The 20,242-nt window shown below is 44.7% G+C and overlaps 1 protein-coding gene across 4 annotated transcripts in view; it reads left to right on the forward strand.

The window, feature by feature from the left end:
* LOC139444968 (neuroglian-like) overlaps positions 1–20,242 on the forward strand; it is a 64,108-nt gene that overhangs the window by 29,703 nt on the left and 14,163 nt on the right. For all 4 annotated transcript variants that reach the window (XM_071226001.1, XM_071226000.1, XM_071226002.1 and 1 more), the window contains exons 2-15: positions 1,622–1,725; positions 5,115–5,214; positions 5,761–6,143; positions 8,775–8,903; positions 9,036–9,138; positions 10,332–10,522; positions 12,061–12,192; positions 13,980–14,123; positions 14,916–15,100; positions 15,593–15,683; positions 16,349–16,630; positions 17,503–17,879; positions 18,502–18,733; positions 19,503–19,633. In XM_071226001.1, coding sequence (XP_071082102.1) covers positions 1,647–1,725; positions 5,115–5,214; positions 5,761–6,143; positions 8,775–8,903; positions 9,036–9,138; positions 10,332–10,522; positions 12,061–12,192; positions 13,980–14,123; positions 14,916–15,100; positions 15,593–15,683; positions 16,349–16,630; positions 17,503–17,879; positions 18,502–18,733; positions 19,503–19,633 — 2,559 coding nt within the window. In that variant the 5' untranslated portion in view covers positions 1,622–1,646. The remainder of the gene's footprint in view (positions 1–1,621; positions 1,726–5,114; positions 5,215–5,760; positions 6,144–8,774; positions 8,904–9,035; positions 9,139–10,331; positions 10,523–12,060; positions 12,193–13,979; positions 14,124–14,915; positions 15,101–15,592; positions 15,684–16,348; positions 16,631–17,502; positions 17,880–18,501; positions 18,734–19,502; positions 19,634–20,242) is intronic.

Here is a 20,242-nt window from a genome sequence, read left to right on the forward strand (position 1 = left end):
TGATAACATCTTAAAACAGACACCCTTTGAACAGCCGCCCCAGCCCCGCGTCCCCACCCACCCGCACCCGTCACACATCCAACTATTCTCCGGGATCGACGTTGCTTAACGTCACCTGATTTGTAGCCTGTGCGCGTGCCGCGGCGTCGCCGTATGTTCATGAGCGATAATTGGGGATTTTGAGAGCGCTTTCAACGTTGTATGGGAGGGGATGCATGAGTATAGGCATAAATTTGAATATTCTTTAGGGTTTGGTAATATATTATAGGGAGCGAGGGGTCATGTTACATGTATAGGGGGTGAGTGGGTGAAAAAATATTACATAAAATGTGGGTTAGGGTCATCAAAATGTGATACAGACAAATCAAACTACCACACATATTTTAAAACTGGCGGTAATTGCAATACAGCACAGTTCTTGAGGTATGTATATAATTTTTACTTCTTACCATGTTTTGTGTTGTGTGCTGAAAACATGCAGCGAGCCAATACCTAAAACCTGCAGCGGATAAACGCAGAAAACATGCAACAGATAGACGCAGAAAACATGCAGCGAACCAATACTCAAAACATGCGGCGAATAGACACACAAAACATGCAGCGAATAGACACACAAAACATGTAGCGAATAGACACACAAAACATGCAGCGAATAGACACACAAAACATGCAACAGATAGACACACAAAACATGCAGCGGATAGACGCATAAAACATGCAGCGAATAGACACACAAAATATGCAGCGAATAGACACACAAAACATGCAGCGAATAGACACACAAAACATGCAGCGGATAGACGCATAAAACATGCAGCAGATAGACGCATAAAACATGCAGCAGGTAGATGTATATAAAACATGCAGCAGGTAGATGTATATAAAACATGCAGCAGGTAGATGTATATAAAACATGCAGCAGGTAGATGTATATAAAACATGCAGCAGGTAGATGTATATAAAACATGCAGCAGGTAGATGTATATAAAACATGCAGCAGGTAGATGTATATAAAACATGCAGGCACACAAAAGATGCAGCGAACCAATGCTCAAAACATGCAGCGGATACGCGCAAAACTTCAACAAATCAGCACACAAAACATTCAGCAGAAGACATGCAACTGATAGACGCACACGCAATGCAGCAGAAGACATGCAACTAATAGACGCACACGCAATGCAGCTGATATATGCACTCAAACAAGCAGCGACCATGTGAAAAAACATGCAGCATCTGATGGTTAAAGCAATCACCACCAATGATATGACAACATGTAACTGGCGATTGTTCATATAACACATGTTTTTCATGTAGTTGTTAGGTGGATACGATTTGATAAATGGTACTAACACGATTATGATATTATATAAAGTTTCATCCTTTTTAATTAACATTTCCTCACTCACTAATGTTTATTTATATTACCAGAGGGTAACCTAGTATATCTGATTACTGGGGTGGGGGTGGTGGTGGGGGGATGGGGGGTGGGTGGGTGGGTGGGTGGGTGGGTGTGTTACAAATCAGCTTTTTACATGATCGGAAATACATGTACGTACATCAGGAGAAATGGTCTGGCTGTATATGATTATAATTATGTAACATACTGGTGCTGTTGCAGGTTGGTGGCACGGCAGTGAGCGGCGATGGAGACGGGGAGAGCGTGGCCGATGTTGTTTTTGATGTTGCATTGGGGCGTGCATACGGCAGCTGACGAGTTACCCCGTAAGTGTTGTGGTAGTGAATGTGATTGTTGACATGAGGTTTCAGTACATGTAAGTTAATGCTCTAGGAAGACACTGCATGGCGATACACTCCATCCTTCATATACAGACTGAATTCCAACCATCGCCAGCATTGTACTATGTCAATATAGCAGCTGTACCTGGTAAGTGTGTGCTGCTTGTATTGTGCTGTCAGACCGGTACATGTACACACGTCGTCCACCTTGACCGGTACATGTACACACTTCGTCCATCTTGACCGGTACATGTACACACGTCGTCCACCTTGACCGGTACATGTACACACGTCGTCCATCTTGACCGGTACATGTACACACGTCGGCCATCTTGACCGGTACACACTTCGTCCATCTTGACCGGTACACACGTCGTCCATCTTGACCGGTACATGTACACACGTCGTCCATCTTGACCGGTACATGTACACACGTCGTCCACCTTGACCGGTACACACGTCGTCCATCTTGACCGGTACACACGTCGTCCATCTTGACCGGTACATGTACACACGTCGTCCATCTTGACCGGTACACACGTCGTCCATCTTGACCGGTACACACGTCGTCCACCTTGACCGGTACATGTACACACGTCGTCCATCTTGACCGGTACATGTACACACTTCGTCCATCTTGACCGGTACACACGTCGTCCATCTTGACCGGTACATGTACACACGTCGTCCATCTTGACCGGTACATGTACACACTTCGTCCATCTTGACCGGTACACACGTCGTCCATCTTTCCATCTTGACCGGTACACACGTCGTCCATCTTGACCGGTATATGTACACACGTCGTCCATCTTGACCGGTACATGTACACACGTCGTCCACCTTGTCCGGTACATGTACACACGTCGTCCATCTTGACCGGTACATGTACACACGTCGTCCACCTTGACCGGTACATGTACACACGTCGTCCATCTTGACCGGTACATGTACACACGTCGGCCATCTTGACCGGTACACACGTCGTCCATCTTGACCGGTACATGTACACACGTCGTCCATCTTGACCGGTACATGTACACACTTCGTCCATCTTGACTGGTACACACTTCGTCCATCTTGACCGGTACACACGTCGTCCATCTTGACCGGTATATGTACACACGTCGTCCACCTTGACCGGTACATGTACACACGTCGTCCATCTTGACCGGTACATGTACACACGTCGTCCACCTTGACCGGTTCATGTACACACGTCGTCCACCTTGACCGGTACATGTACACACGTCGTCCACCTTGACCGGTACATGTACACACGTCGTCCATCTTGACCGGTACATGTACACACGTCGTCCATCTTGACCGGTACACACGTCGTCCATCTTGACCGGTACATGTACACACGTCGTCCATCTTGACCGGTACACACGTCGTCCATCTTGACCGGTACATGTACACACGCCGTCCACCTTGACCGGTACACACGTCGTCCATCTTGACCGGTACATGTACACACGTCGTCCATCTTGACCGGTACACACGTCGTCCATCTTGACCGGTACACACGTCGTCCACCTTGACCGGTATATGTACACACGTCGTCCACCTTGACCGGTACATGTACACACGTCGTCCATCTTGACCGGTACATGTACACACGTCGTCCACCTTGACCGGTACACACGTCGTCCATCTTGACCGGTACACACGTCGTCCATCTTGACCGGTATATGTACACACGTCGGCCATCTTGACCGGTACACACGTCGTCCATCTTGACCGGTACATGTACACACGTCGTCCATCTTGACCGGTACACACGTCGTCCATCTTGACCGGTACATGTACACACGTCGTCCATCTTGACCGGTACATGTACACACTTCGTCCATCTTGACTGGTACACACTTCGTCCATCTTGACCGGTACACACGTCGTCCATCTTGACCGGTATATGTACACACGTCGTCCACCTTGACCGGTACATGTACACACGTCGTCCATCTTGACCGGTACATGTACACACGTCGTCCACCTTGACCGGTACATGTACACACGTCGTCCACCTTGAACGGTACATGTACACACGTCGTCCACCTTGACCGGTACATGTACACACGTCGTCCATCTTGACCGGTACATGTACACACGTCGTCCATCTTGACCGGTACACACGTCGTCCATCTTGACCGGTACACACGTCGTCCATCTTGACCGGTACATGTACACACGTCGTCAATCTTGACCGGTACATGTACACACGTCGTCCATCTTGACCGGTACACACGTCATCCATCTTGACCGGTACATGTACACACGTCGTCCATCTTGACCGGTACACACGTCGTCCATCTTGACCGGTACATGTACACACGTCGTCCATCTTGACCGTTCAGTTTGTATGATTACACGGAGGTCCGTTTTGAACGTTCATCACCGACGCCAAACTGACTATGTTTGTTACCTATCGATTTGTTTTCTTTCATTTTTAGCGCAGAGCGTTATTTTATACGTCACCTTTAACCTGTCACTGTTTTAACTTCTCTTGAACTGATGAACTGGAAGTAGGTGACTCTGAATATTTACTTTCGACACAAACAAGTTTGATCTTTCGTATTTCCACTTTTGTTCCTCAGCCGTATTGTACGTGGGTGATGTTGCCAACATTATCGATCCCTTATCCAGAACAAGCGGGGAAATCGTAGATATGTACTGCCTATTTGTTATTTCTTGGTCGCTTACATATTGACAGGCAAGTGAAGTTTCGGCTTAGATTTGATCTTCAGCAACCAATGCTTGTCGAAAGAGGCGACTAACGGGATCGGGTGGTCAGGCTATCTGACTCGGCTGATGTATGTCATCGTCTCCTAATTGCGTAGATAGATGATCGTAACATCAATCACTGGATTGTCTGGCCCAGACTCATTATTTACAAACAATCGTTATAGAGCTGGGTATTGCTGAGTGCGGCGTTAAACAACAAACAAGGAAAACATATTGACAATAAGATAGGTTAGTGACCAATAAATGTTAAATAGTAGCAACTAGTCGAAAACCAAATACAGGTCGATGTTTTGTAGATGTCTGTAAAACAAAGGAAGGGGAATGTGTTCAAGGCATCAAACTTGGATATTAGGTCGCTGTTAAGACGGAACCGGTCAGTCTGCAGAAACAACAATTACGATTATATATATATATATATACGACATAACGACATAACATGGACCAAACTTGATTGTGATGTCAAACATTCACTAACTCATGTAAAAAATATAGTGTCATTTTTCCAGTGTGCGTTCGATTTAGAGACAACTTTTAAAATGATAAAACGGATCTACAGTAGAAGTCCGTCCGTCGATGAGAGAAGCATGACAATCTTTACTGTAAAGCTATCCATATCATCATTCCAGTGCCCCCTGTTGTTACCAACATGTCCCCAAAGAAGAGGTACTTTGTTGAGGGCGAGAGACTCAAGCTACCGTGCGAAGCCCAGGGACAACCCATACCCGTGTGAGTACACATCACCTTGCCGGCTGCTGCTGCTGCTGCTGATGATGATGGTGACCAAACGCATCGCCTGTATCTAGGTCACTGCGACCTACCGCGCCGACTGATTTAAACCTTGTAATATACAGTAATGTTAAAAGACACATAGTTCAACATATTTATTGCGAAATTCTTACAATCCGAATGACTAATGCTTGTAAATATCTGAACAAAATATGAATTTACTGTACATGTATAATACCTACCGTAGTTTAGATGTACACCACCCCTACACCGCGGACGTTGCTGTTCTGAGTTAAGTCTTACGGATAAACGAATCATTGGCACTGAATAATGTATTGTATATCTGTGGACGTTCCTGACAGTAATTGCCCGAAAAGCGGGATGTCCTGATTAATGGTGTCCGGTTTAACGGGTTTCAGTGTAGACGTGTTTTCGTTGGAAGCTGTCATAGTATTGACTCAGAGGTATATTCATTGACCTAGTGGGTGACAAACATGTAAACTTTGTACAAAGAAACGGAATTCATTTTCTGATATTGCTTTCCAGCCTGTATTGGCTGAAATCCGGCGTCAACATTGACTACAACAGCGACATCAACAAAGGCCGTGTGGTTGTAACAAAAAGCAATACTCTTGTCATCCACGACGCCCAGGCGACGGATGCTGGCTACTACCAATGTAGTGCTGAGAACATACACGGTATATCCCTGTCAAACAAATACGAACTTATCGAGGCCAAGGCTGAAAGTGGGAGGACTTCCCAGGTCAGAGCCCGACGTCTAGTTCCTGGACGCTCCTTGAAGCTCAGATGCAACCCCCCCAGGAGCGTTCCAAACGCCAGGATTGTGTGGTCCTACCAGTACGACTACGACTACGAAGAGGAACAGGAATTCGTGGAGCTATCGGAGACGGTCGTCACAGATTATGAAGGTAAGTGATACTGGGGTCAGCGAACGGCAGAAAGTTTAACGAAGAAAATACAGTTATAAATTACGTCCCTTTGAAATGATGACGTCTTCAGTAGCCAGTGTTAATATGATGCAGGAAGAGGAACAACAACTGCACTACTTGGCCAGCTGGAAACGTCAAATATTAAAGTTATGAAAATCAATGGCATTTTCGTAGGATATTTGTCAGCCGCTTCAAACGTTTTATGTTAGACCCAAAACACAAATGTTGCTAATATTTGTGACATTGCCTGGTTTTTCGAACTTCAAAAGATCATTTACATATGAGCAACTCTCTTTTGACCCAAAATGATTTGTATATACCTGTACTGTTAACATCTACATGTGAAAATCCGGGTTAGAATAGGTCTTCAGCAACCCATGTTGTCGTAAGAGGCGACTAACGGGTGGCTGACTTGGTTGATGCATGTCATCGTATCCCAATAGCATAAATGGATGCTCATGATGCTCGTGATGCCAGCCACAGACTCGATTTCCGCAGTCATAAAGGTGCAATATTTGTGATTGCAACAAACAAGCAAACAAATCTTACGAACATCAGCTTTGGCCAAAGACTTGCCTATGTTCAAGTTTTAGAAAAAAGCTTCCCAAAACCGCTAAAATGAGCATTGTTGTAACGTTATAGCCTAACCTATGCATTTAGTGTCCCAAAACATGCAAGTATTGAAATTCTAACGCCTGATTTTCATTTATATGAACACATCTGCTGACTTTATAACGAACCATGCATGTTTTTAAGCATTATTATGTCATTATGACTTGTTCTAATTCTTGTCCGGCCGTGCGATACAGTATTTTAATCCGGGGAAATCGCTTAGCACCAGGTCGAGATGCACAGACGTTAAGCTGTTTCGTTGGTTCCTTTTGTCGACCTCCGCTAAACGTCTAGGTTAATGAGCTCGCCTTTCCTCCTGCAGCTTAGGTTGAAGAACGTCTTGAATCATCACTGGTCTCACCTTTCCTCCTGCAGCTTAGGTTGAAGAACGTATTGAATCATCACTGATCTCACCTTTCCTCCTGCAGCTTAGGTTGAAGAACGTATTGAATCATCACTGATCTCACCTTTCCTCCTGCAGCTTAGGTTGAAGAACGTATTGAATCATCACTGATCTCACCTTTCCTCCTGCAGCTTAGGTTGAAGAACGTATTGAATCATCACTGATCTCACCTTTCCTCCTGCAGCTTAGGTTGAAGAACGTATTGAATCATCACTGATCTCACCTTTCCTCCTGCAGCTTAGGTTGAAGAACGTATTGAATCATCACTGATCTCACCTTTCCTCCTGCAGCTTAGGTTGAAGAACGTATTGAATCATCACTGATCTCACCTTTCCTCCTGCAGCTTAGGTTGAAGAACGTATTGAATCATCACTGATCTCACCTTTCCTCCTGCAGCTTAGGTTGAAGAACGTATTGAATCATCACTGATCTCACCTTTCCTCCTGCAGCTTAGGTTGAAGAACGTATTGAATCATCACTGATCTCACCTTTCCTCGTGCAGCTTAGGTTGAAGAACGTATTGAATCATCACTGATCTCACCTTTCCTCCTGCAGCTTAGGTTGAAGAACGTATTGAATCATCACTGATCTCACCTTTCCTCGTGCAGCTTAGGTTGAAGAACGTATTGAATCATCACTGATCTCACCTTTCCTCCTGCAGCTTAGGTTGAAGAACGTATTGAATCATCACTGATCTCACCTTTCCTCCTGCAGCTTAGGTTGAAGAACGTATTGAATCATCACTGATCTCACCTTTCCTCCTGCAGCTTAGGTTGAAGAACGTCTTGAATCATCACTGATCTCACCTTTCCTCCTGCAGCTTAGGTTGAAGAACGTCTTGAATCATCACTGATCTCACCTTTCCTCCTGCAGCTTAGGTTGAAGAACGTATTGAATCATCACTGATCTCGCCTTTCCTCCTGCAGCTTAGGTTGAAGAATGTCTTGAATCATCACTGATCTCACCTTTCCTCCTGCAGCTTAGGTTGAAGAACGTATTGAATCATCACTGATCTCACCTTTCCTCCTGCAGCTTAGGTTGAAGAACGTATTGAATCATCACTGATCTCACCTTTCCTCCTGCAGCTTAGGTTGAAGAACGTATTGAATCATCACTGATCTCACCTTTCCTCCTGCAGCTTAGGTTGAAGAACGTATTGAATCATCACTGATCTCACCTTTCCTCCTGCAGCTTAGGTTGAAGAACGCATTGAATCATCACTGATCTCACCTTTCCTCCTGCAGCTTAGGTTGAAGAACGTCTTGAATCATCACTGATCTCACCTTTCCTCCTGCAGCTTAGGTTGAAGAACGTATTGAATCATCACTGATCTCACCTTTCCTCCTGCAGCTTAGGTTGAAGAACGTCTTGAATCATCACTGATCTCACCTTTCCTCCTGCAGCTTAGGTTGAAGAACGTATTGAATCAGCCAACGTTACATCATCACTGATCTCACCTTTCCTGCTGCTGTTTAAGTTTAAGAGCATTTTGAATCAATATTTTGACAGCTCTAACTGTCGCAGCAGCAGTTTCGGTTGAAGAGCTTTTCGACCAACCCTTGTTACAATAAGTATTACTTACCCTATTTTTGCAGGTGACCTATACTTTGTGAGTGTACGCGAGGACGAGATCAAGGGGGACGCGGAATATGTCTGTGTGGCCTACAATCAAATCACAAGATCAATGACGTACGGGAACTCCTTCAGGTTGAAGCTACAAGGAGGTATGTTGTGTACAGATAGTGCATAAATTGAGTCGACTTTACATTCAAGCCGCTTTTTGCAGAAGGCTATGAAAGACCGGATGCATATGCAGTTGACATTGCTCACTTCGTCACTATCCCACTCTGTTGTAGGTAAGCCTGTCGACGAATCGATGTCTCTTATGTGGCAAACTCCGTCCGCAATGTTGGGGCTGCAGGGGAAGACGCTGAAGATGATGTGTATATTCGCGGGCAAGTGAGTACATGTTATTATTGTATATATACCTCCTGTACCACCACAGCATGAAACTGTTTCCATGACGTCCTGTAACTGTATCCACGACAGCCTGTAACTGTTCCACAACAGACTGTAACTATATCCATGATATCCTGTAACTGTATCCACGACAGCCTGTAACTGTATCCACGACATCCTGTAACTGTATCCACGACATCCTGTAACTGTATCCACGACATCATGTAACTGTATCCACGACATCCTGTAACTGTATCCGCGGCATCCTGTAACTGTATCCACGACATCATGTAACTGTATCCACGACAGCCTGTAACCGTATCCACGACATCCTATAACTGTATCCACAAATCCTGTAACTGTATCCACGACAGCCTGTAACTGTATCCACGACATCCTGTAACTGTATCCACGACATCCTGTAACTGTATCCACGACATCCTGTAACTGTATCCACGACAGCCTGTAACTGTATCCACGACAGCCTGTAACTGTATCCACGACAGCCTGTAACTGTATCCACGACAGTCTGTAACTGTATCCACGACAGCCTGTCACTATATCCACGACATCCTGTAACTGTATCCACGACAGCCTGTAACTGTATCCACGACATCCTGTAACTGTATCCACGACAGCCTGTAACTGTATCCACGACAGCCTGTAACTGTATTCACGACATCCTGTAACCGTATCAACGACATCCTGTCACTGTATCCACGACATCCTGTAACTGTATCGAGTAACAAACCAATGACTTGAAACACGGGCAACGATCCATAGGGGTGACATGACATAAAAAGCTGCCCCCAGTACGACACACATGACTCAATAGGGACCTGCTCTGACCCGGTACGAATGCAACCCAAGAACATATGTCCTGGTCAGATGAATTGTTCAGTGGTTTGAAAGATGATCCAAACTTGCTGATTCCTCCCAAGATTGCAAGAAGATACTATTGTATACAGGACAAAACCCCAGTTCATATGAAGTATTATATTCTGATAAAAGGTACAAGGTGTCAAATTAGATGCCACTCACGAACCAAGCTCTGTTCTTTCACAACCAATAATACCTTCCGGCAATTAACACCGATCTGAATAGGTGCTCCTAGAGTCCTAGTATTTCTGATGGGCAACTGACTCTAACCAATTCTTGCTATATAAACTGAGTTCTCTCTATCGCTTCTTAAGTCCACGACCCAAAGTGTCCTGGAGCCGCGCCGACGGATCCATGCTGAACTTAACACGAAGTAAATTTGGACCAGGAAACCATGAGATTCGAATCGAGGAGCTGGAGGAGGCTGATACAGGAGTGTACATGTGTACAGGGAGCCAACAGGGAACCAGGCCCCTCACAAGGACATTTACAGTGGACGTAGAAGGTAGGGGTAAATGATAGTTAACAAGGACATTCACGGTGGGCGTAGAAGGTAGGGATAAAATATAGTTGACAAGGACATTCACAGTGGACGTAGAAGGTAGGGTTAAAAATAGTTGACAAGGACATTCACAGTGGACGTAGAAGGTAGGGTTAAAAATAGTTAGCAAGGACATTCACAGTGGACGTAGAAGGTAGGGTTAAAAATAGTTGACAAGGACATTCACAGTGGACGTAGAAGGTAGGGATAAAATATAGTTGACAAGGACATTCACAGTGGACGTAGAAGGTAGGGTAAAAAAATAGTTAGCAAGGACATTGTCAGTTGACATAGAAGGTAGGGATGAAATATAGTTGACAAGGACATTCACGGTGGGCGTAGAAGGCAGGAATAAAATATAGTTGACAAGGACATTCACGGTGGGCGTAGAAGGTAGGGATAAAATATAGTTGACAAGGACATTCACAGTGGACGTAGAAGGTAGGGTAAAAAAATAGTTAGCAAGGACATTGTCAGTTGACATAGAAGGTAGGGATGAAATATAGTTGACAAGGACATTCACGGTGGGCGTAGAAGGCAGGAATAAAATATAGTTGACAAGGACATTCACGGTGGGCGTAGAAGGTAGGGATAAAATATAGTTGACAAGGACATTCACAGTGGACGTAGAAGGTAGGGGTAAATGATAGTTAACAAGGACATTCACGGTGGGCGTAGAAGGTAGGGATAAAATATAGTTGACAAGGACATTCACAGTGGACGTAGAAGGTAGGGTTAAAAATAGTTGACAAGGACATTCACAGTGGACGTAGAAGGTAGGGTTAAAAATAGTTAGCAAGGACATTCACAGTGGACGTAGAAGGTAGGGTTAAAAATAGTTAGCAAGGACATTGTCAGTGGACATAGAAGGTAGGGTTAAAAATAGTTGACAAGGACATTCACAGTGGACGTAGAAGGTAGGGATAAAATATAGTTGTCAAAAGGATATTCACGGTGGGCGTAGAAGGTAGGGTTAGAAATAGTTAGCAAGGACATTGTCAGTGGACATAGAAGGTAGGGATGAAATATAGTTGACAAGGACATTCACATCGGACGTAGAAGGTAGGAATAAAATATACTTGACAAGGACATTCACAGTGGACGTAGAAGGTAGGGATGACATATGGTTGACAAGGACATTCACGGTGGGCGTAGAAGGTAGGAATAAAATATACTTGACAAGGACATTCACAGTGGACGTAGAAGGTAGGGATGACATATGGTTGACAAGGACATTCACGGTGGGCGTAGAAGGTAGGGATGACATATGGTTGACAAGGACATTCACGGTGGGCATAGAAGGTAGGGATAAAATAGTTGACAAGGGCATTCACAGATGACGTAGAAGGTAGGGGTAAAAGACACTATTGTATAGAAGTTAGTTGTTTCTATATATACATATTGTAACTGATGTTTATTAAAATAAATGCGTTGAAACAGCATTCAATATGACAATTTTGTCAGCCTAAGAAATTTGTAGAAATCCACCCATCCTGTTCCAGCGGCGCCGACGTGGGTGACGGAGCCCAAAGACGTGACTGCTGGCGAGGGGGAAGACGTGGTGATAGACTGCCGGGCGACAGGAACTCCCAGTCCACATATAGAGTGGCTTATAAATGGCATCCCACTGAGAGGTATGCTGAAGGTGACGTGCAGCTGGCTGATAGAATAAGGTGAAGGGGGCAGTAGGTACATGTACATGGAATAATGGGTGGTTTCTCAGAAATCTTTTTGTGTGGAAATTGGCAAGGCGAATTTTACATTTAAAAGCAGACTCCATTGTCCGATTCCGACTGTGTGGTAACGGATCACTATCAGAGCTAGTGATGATACCAGATGTTCTCGAAAAGGTGAGCGTATCCATCAATACCGACTGTATCACGGTGTGTGTTAACGACACACCTTCAGTTAGTGTTGAGACCAGATGATCACGAAAAGGTGAGCGTATCCATCCATACCGACGACACCAGTCACGAACCCATGCAAGGACAATTCAAGTGTTCATCTTAACAAACTCGGGAATATATGGTGCAAGTCAAAAAGGGACTTGAATGGAGCATATGGTCGCTGATGTAATGGAGCATATGGTCGGTGATGTAATGGAGCATATGGTCGCTGATGTAATGGAGCATATGGTCGCTGATGTAATGGAGCATATGGTCGCTGATGTAATGGAGCATATGGTCGCTGATGTAATGGAGCATATGGTCGCTGATGTAATGGAGCATATGGTCGCTGATGTAATGGAGCATATGGTCGCTAATGTAATGGAGCATATGGTCGCTGATGTAATGGAGCATATGGTCGCTGATGTAATGGAGCATATGGTCGCTGATGTAATGGAGCATATGGTCGCTGATGTAATGGAGCATATGGTCGCTGATGTAATGGAGCATATGGTCGCTGATGTAATGGAGCATATGGTCGCTGATGTAATGGAGCATATGGTCGCTGATGTAATGGAGCATATGGTCGCTGATGTAATGGAGCATATGGTCGCTGATGTAATGGAGCATATGGTCGCTGATGTAATGGAGCATATGGTCGCTGATGTAATGGAGCATATGGTCGCTGATGTAATGGAGCATATGGTCGCTGATGTAATGGAGCATATGGCCGCTGATGTAATGGAGCATATGGTCGCTGATGTAATGGAGCATATGGTCGCTGATGTAATGGAGCATATGGTCGCTGATGTAATGGAGCATATGGTCGCTGATGTAATGGAGCATATGGTCGCTGATGTAATGGAGCATATGGTCGCTGATGTAATGGAGCATATGGTCGCTGATGTAATGGAGCATATGGTCGCTGATGTTATGGAGCATATGGTCGCTGATGTAATGGAGCATATGGTCGCTGATGTGTCAAATGTGGAAATGCCCTTCACTTGTCTGCCATAACATGGTGTGGACGCTTCAGTGAGGCCGTGAATGCTGTACTCCTGATCAAACAACTCTTGAAATATTGGTCGATAGGGCTTGCTCGATTAATCCTAACCAGTTCTGAAATGAACACAGAAAAGGATGAAGCTGCTGAAAAAATTGCTCGACATAAAGTGAGTGTTGACTATTGGTACGTTGAAGTCACCCTACCATTTTGGATAGTTTGTTGCCACTCTTTATGCAAAACGTGAATAGATCAATGAAAGGGTATTGGCTATTTGACCACGATTGAACAATATCAGATCATCAATATACCTCAAGCTTAAGTTAAACTTCTAGCCTTTTTTTTGTTTTGATTTAGACAGTCCAAGCAGAATGTCCTATTCATCGGCATAAAGAAACAGATCAGTAAGGATGGAAGCGCACATGATGCCCCGGTGATCCATACTTCTTGCCTAAATGTTTCCTCCCCATTTATCACGAAGGTGTAACACATCTCCAGATATTACATTCGTCTATGTTCAAACATCTAACAGAACGAGAGCCGAAAGAGAACCAGAGAATAACTGAGGGGAAACTGGTGTTGACGGACGTGAGACGCACGGACACCATGGTCATCCAGTGTAACGCCTCCAACATCCACGGCTACGTCTGGTCCGATACCTACATCAACATTCTAGGTGGGTTCTTGGTACAACGTTACATAAAGCAGACATCTGTAATCGCTGACATTTGATAAAGACGACGTTCGTTTCAGTCCAGAGACATTGACTATGTGACCCGTGAAGATTCCGGGGTAGAATAGGTCTTCAGCAACCCATACTTGCCGTAAAAGGCGACTTTGCTTGTCGTAAAAGGCGACTAACGGGATCGGGTGGTCAGGCTCGCTGACTTGGTTGATACATGTCATCGATCCCAATTGCGTGGATCGATGCTCATGATGTCAATCACTGGATTGTCTGATCCAGACTCGATTATTTTACAGACCGCCGTCATATAGCTGGAATATTGCTGAGTGCGGCGTTAAACAAAAAAACAACAAACAAACAAAACATTGACTATGTGTTCGTTGGATTTGGGGGACAAATTTAATCAGCTTGCGGACGATTTCATGTTAGGAAGGATAAACGGTTCCCAATTAAAAATAAGAATTTCAATGCATTTCTCATGAATAGACTTAAGGGTTCATGGAGATTGATTGGTTGAGAGTACTTCCCAGAAGGCGGTACATTTGTAGCTTAAACTATAAGCATTAAACTTACCACTAAACGTTTCTTTAGAATAAATGAGGTGGCAATATTCAATATATTGTGCTGATCATAGCCTGAGGACCGTGCAGGCTGGAACCTTGGTTTGCTAGGTACATTATACTAAATGAAGAACACCGCTTGGAGCATACTTCTGACGAATGCAGTGCTACACTTTGTGGTCTAGTTTGAGCAATAACACATTCATGACTTGAATCTTTCTAGCCATTCCTGCAGTCATCAATGAACCTGATCATGCAGATGTGAAGGTCATTCGAGGGGGAAGGGCACTCCTACACTGCCACCACACCGGTCACCCCGTCCCGGACCTCGTGTGGTTTAAGGGAGAGAAGAAACTGTATGCAGATGGGAGATATGAACTGTTTGAGAATGGATCTCTGCTGATTGGCGTAAGTGTTACCCGTAGGGGTAATCTGTTACAAGACGGGTCTCTGCCTTAACATGGCCACAGCTTTGTCAGCTAGAGGATACGAAGGGCTTCGCTTCTAATGACCATGCTTGACCCTCTATGACCTGCGTTAACTGGGTCCATTCTCCAACCTGATGCTTACTCCCTGTGATAAATCTGAAATAGAATTCGAAACGGCGTTTAACTCAAGGGACTCAGACATGGGATGTTAGAAGATTTTTCAGTATCTCTCGAGGAATTGGTGCGGGTGCATTATCACAAGGTACACATTATGTCAGAGTATTTATACAAGTTACCGTCTGAACACTGATTTGAAATTTGGTGTAAGCAAGGTAGGGTTACTGTTTTGTTGGACGAAGAAGATCAATTAGATGGTTAAACCAACAGTGGGTCATGAAGGGACTGATTGGTATCCGTGTTGCCGTGTTGCTACGGGAACAATGTCTGTAAGTCAATGTTGTGGGTTTTTCAGAAAGCCATGATGAGAGATGGTGGTCTGTTCAAGTGTTTTGTACGGAACAAATACGGCGAGGACAACAGTAAATATACAGTAATCATTAGAGGTAAGTCATTCACTGAAGTCCTTAATTGTCCTGGTGCATTTCATATGCGTATTAACCAGATGACTGTACACGGCTTGTAGCCACACCTAGTGAACGATGTTTACAGTGTTTCAGTGCGTTCCATATCGAATCCCTGGGTCGGGGACAAAGAATACACGCGGACTTGGTGCTTAAAGCCCATCAATGATTTGTCAATCTTTAGGAGTTGTTTTGTATTGAGACTAGATATTTTATCAGCCACAGCTGCAAAACCAGATGTTGTTTTTTTCACTTAATACAATGAGCCAAACAATTTTTATGGCAGCCGAATTTCTATTTTGACAACTATATAAAGTATGATTGTTTTTTCAAGAATTTTCGGGAACAATTTATTTTGTTCGATAAAATCACAGCCCACCATCACTACCCCAACCCCCGTCAAAATATCAAATGATCGACCCCTTAGTTATATGCATTACTAACGTTGAAGCACCACCTACAGAAACTTATGGGGTAGCCTAGTGGTAAAGAATTCGCTCGTCAAGGGTTCGATTCCCCACATGGGTACAATGTGTAAAACCTATTTCTGATGTCCATTTCTGGAATATTGCTAACAGCGGCACAAAACCATACTCACTCACTAACCATATACCATCAGGTTATGCCTTGATCCACTCCCTTTTCAGATCCAACACGGATTGTGCACGGTCCTAAGGACGTGTCTGTGCGGACCGGGCAGGATGCAGTGATGGAGTGCAAGGCTGCTACTGACCCTGCTGAGGTGAACAACCTCCGCTATGAGTGGAAGAAAGACAACACAACGCTGGACTTCACCAATCCTCAACTGAAGCGACAGAACGGCAGGCTAGTCATCACAAAGGTAGCATTGGCAGATACAGCTGTGTATAAATGCGTGGCAACCAACGGCATAGACTCCGTCGTGGCGACTGCACGTTTGCTGGTTCAGGGTAAGGAACACTCATGAACTCATGAAGCTGGGGTTGGCCGTGTGTGTGTGTATGTGTGTGTGTGTGTGGGGGGGGGGGGGGTGGGGGGGGGGGGGGGGGAGGGATGTCTTTGATAAAGAGCATTCATATGTACACACACATAACCAGAGCGTTTTTTTATGAGAGTTCGTATTACGTAGGAAGTGCAGGTCGTAAGCTGTGACATTCATTTCAAACACTGGTTTGCCATGTACTGTGTTAGCAGTGGTCATACACTTTTCCCGATTTATAGTACTGTACACTCTGTGTTATTTGACGCCACACTCAACAATGTTCAAGCTATATAACGGCGATCTTTAAATAATCAAGTCTTGAGCAGACAATCGCGTGGTTAAAATCATGAGCATTGATCCACGCAAATGGGATACGATGACATGCAACACCCAAGTAGGCGAGCCTGAACACCCGACTCCGTTAGCATAGTGACCTCTTAGGGCAGGTATGGGTTGCTGAAGACCTATTTTCTACCCGGACATTCACGGGTTTCATGCATTATGAACATACAGTGTTAGATGAACACATGTCTTTGTAGAATCCCACCTGACGGTACGTCAGTAGAGGCAGTTAAATGAAGGAACGGTTCCGTTCTGGAAGAAGCCGACAAGGGAACACATTCCTCACAAAAACCACAGGTCACCTTGGGTCATACCTACGCTCGTGGGTTTTACAAAAGTACTTCATTCGATGTAGGACGATGGAAATTTAACGTTCAGCAGGGGCTTTTATCTTGAGCTTGCATATATATTGGCAAGGGGAGAAACATAATGTACAAAGTTAGTCTAGTATGCAGGCTTCCTGGCTTGAATAACCCTTTCTCATGTTATCCCCAACAGCACCCCCGGGCGAGCCTTCAAAAGTGACTTTGTTACGTTGTGACGGAGATAGCGCAACTATAGCCTGGAAATTCAACACTTCTCTGACCAACCACTCACCTCTGAAGCGATTTTTTGTGGAATACAGCACCGACTATGACCCAGGAAATTGGTACAAGATGAAAACAGTGGGGGCGAATAAGCGTCAAGCTAAAGTGGAATTGTCACCGTTTGGTTCGTACACCTTCCGTGTGAAAGCTGTGAATGAGATTGGACCCGGCCTTCCTAGTGCCCCTACGATGAATATGTGTGAAACCCCCGAAAACAGGCCACCTTTCCACCCCAAAAAGGTGCACACAGTCACAGATACAACCAACGTCCTGGCGGTGGAGTGGGAGGTTAGTACAAGCCATGTGATCTGATGGGTGTTGGGTGATGGGTGGGTTTCGGTAGTCTGTCAGTCAGACCCTTGAGAATAAATCCAGAAATGTTCCCAACTCTGGTCTAGAGAGATTTGGCAAGTATAGATTGCTTCAGCCCTGAAATTAAGTATTGTTCTTGGCTCCATTTGGATTTGATTTTCTATTTTGTGGATATATATTTTTGAATGAGATAACTTTATATCTGGGACTAAATGTTAGTCTAGGGTATCGGTACTGATATGGTGTTTGGGTGTTGCTTATGTGTTCCGTTATGGCGATGAAGGGTTTTGGAGATTTAGAAATATATATTCTATGGTTTGGTTAAGGCGATGGAAGGGTTAGAATTTTAGGGCTACGGTTGCAGTAGGGCTGTGTTGATGATTAGGGTTAGGGTTTAGGTTAGAGTTACACTGATGGTAGGGTTAGGTAAGGGTTTAGGCTCAGGTTGGGTGTTTTGGCGATGGTAGGGTCAGATTAAGGGCGAATAAAGGGTTTTGTGAAGGTACAGGATGCGGTTTGGGGAGATATAGGGTCAGAGGGGAAACAGACGAGTACATGGAAGAGCAAGTGAGCCTGAGGTCCCCCTGATCTGTTACAGCCGATGCCCCCAATTCAACACAACGGCCCCGGCTTCCACTACGTCGTCATGATCAGCAAGGTGGGCGACAACACTGTCCAGAGCTTCATCCGTAACGACTCTTTCAAGGGCCGTTTTGATATACCGGTTGATGACGTCTACCAGCCCTACACCGTGACGGTCAAGGCCGCCAACCGTGTCGGGGAACCTCCACAGCTTGCCACTAGTCACATGGGCTACTCGGGGGAGGGAGGTGAGTGAGTGAGTGAGTGAGTGAGCGTTATGAACATCAACTACGTTGCCAGGTGCGCGACGGTGCAACGTCTATTGCGGTTCCCTTTCGACCATTTTGTAAAAATTAGAGCAATAAGAGGGTAAGAAGTGAATTATTTGCTCTTCAAAATATCACCGTTTCTGTTTGTGCATTATACTTTTCCACATATGTTTCTACCATGCCGGACAAAAGCTAGCATGAATAGAATCACCTACAAATTAGGTGCCAAGGTGACCTGTGGTTTAGAGGCGAGGGTTGTGTTCCTTTGTCGGCATCTTCCATAACGGAGCCGTTTCCATTTAACTGCCGCTACTGACGTACCGTCAGGTGGGATTCTACAAAGACATGTGTACAACAAACACTGTATGTTCATATTGCATGAAACCCGTGCAGGTCCGGATAGAAAATAGGTCTTCAGCAACCCATACTTGCCCTAAGAGGCCACTATGCTTGTCGTAAAAGGCGACTAACGGGATCGGGTGTTCAGGCTCGCTGACTTGGTTGATGCGTGTCATCGTGGATCACGCATCAACCAAGTCAGCGAGCCTGATCACCCGATCCCGTTAGTCGCTCACGATGTTATTTACAGATAGCCGTGATATAGCTGGGATATTGTTGAGTGTGGCGTTAAACAACAAACAAACATAACGCATGTACCTCATGCACTTGAGAATCGTCAGGGAAAACGTGGATCACGTCCTACACTTAAAAAAAATGTTGACTATGATTTGCTTCAATCTTGTTTCAGTTCCATTGGTCTTTCCTGAAAATTTGACCCTGAGCGACTCTTCCCGTCTGGGTGAAGGACAAGCCGAATTCTCTTGGGAAGGGGTTGAAGACGACCCAGACTTGATTCGAGGGATGTTGCGGGGGTACATGGTATGGCTTGGGGGAAGGTTGGTGGGGGTGGGGTTGGGGTGATAAGAGGTGCGGAAACGAGTGGGTGCGCTTGCCTGTAGATGGCATCTTTTGTCAAAGTACATAACATTTACTGAACTACTCCTATGTTAAGAACCCCTATCTCTAAAGCAATTACCTTGACATACGTACAAGGCAAGGTTATGGTGGGGTTTTATTAAATAAGTTTACCTATTCACCAAAAAATTGGAAAGCGTTTTATATGTGATCTTTTTCACTTTTTCGCAAGAATTGTTCTTCAGCAACCCATACTTGACGGAAAGAGGCGACTATGCTTGTCGTAAAAGGCGACTAACGGGATCGGATGGTCATACTCACTGACTTGGTTGGTCCATGTCATCGATCCCAATTGCATGGATCAATGCTCATGATGGTCCAGACTCGATTATTTACAGACCGCCGACATACAGCTGGAATGTTGCTGAGTGCTGCGTTAAACAACAAACAAACACACAAACACACAAACAATTATAGTTTTCATTTGATAAACCATGGTCAATTGTATTGCAACTTGATACCATAGAACCAGTTAAATATACTCAGCATTACATAACATTACATTTTTGACTG

The sequence above is a fragment of the Haliotis cracherodii genome, unplaced genomic scaffold (genome assembly GCF_022045235.1).
Source record: "Haliotis cracherodii isolate W230 unplaced genomic scaffold, xgHalCrac1.p SCAF_6, whole genome shotgun sequence".
Lineage (NCBI taxonomy): Eukaryota > Metazoa > Mollusca > Gastropoda > Lepetellida > Haliotidae > Haliotis > Haliotis cracherodii.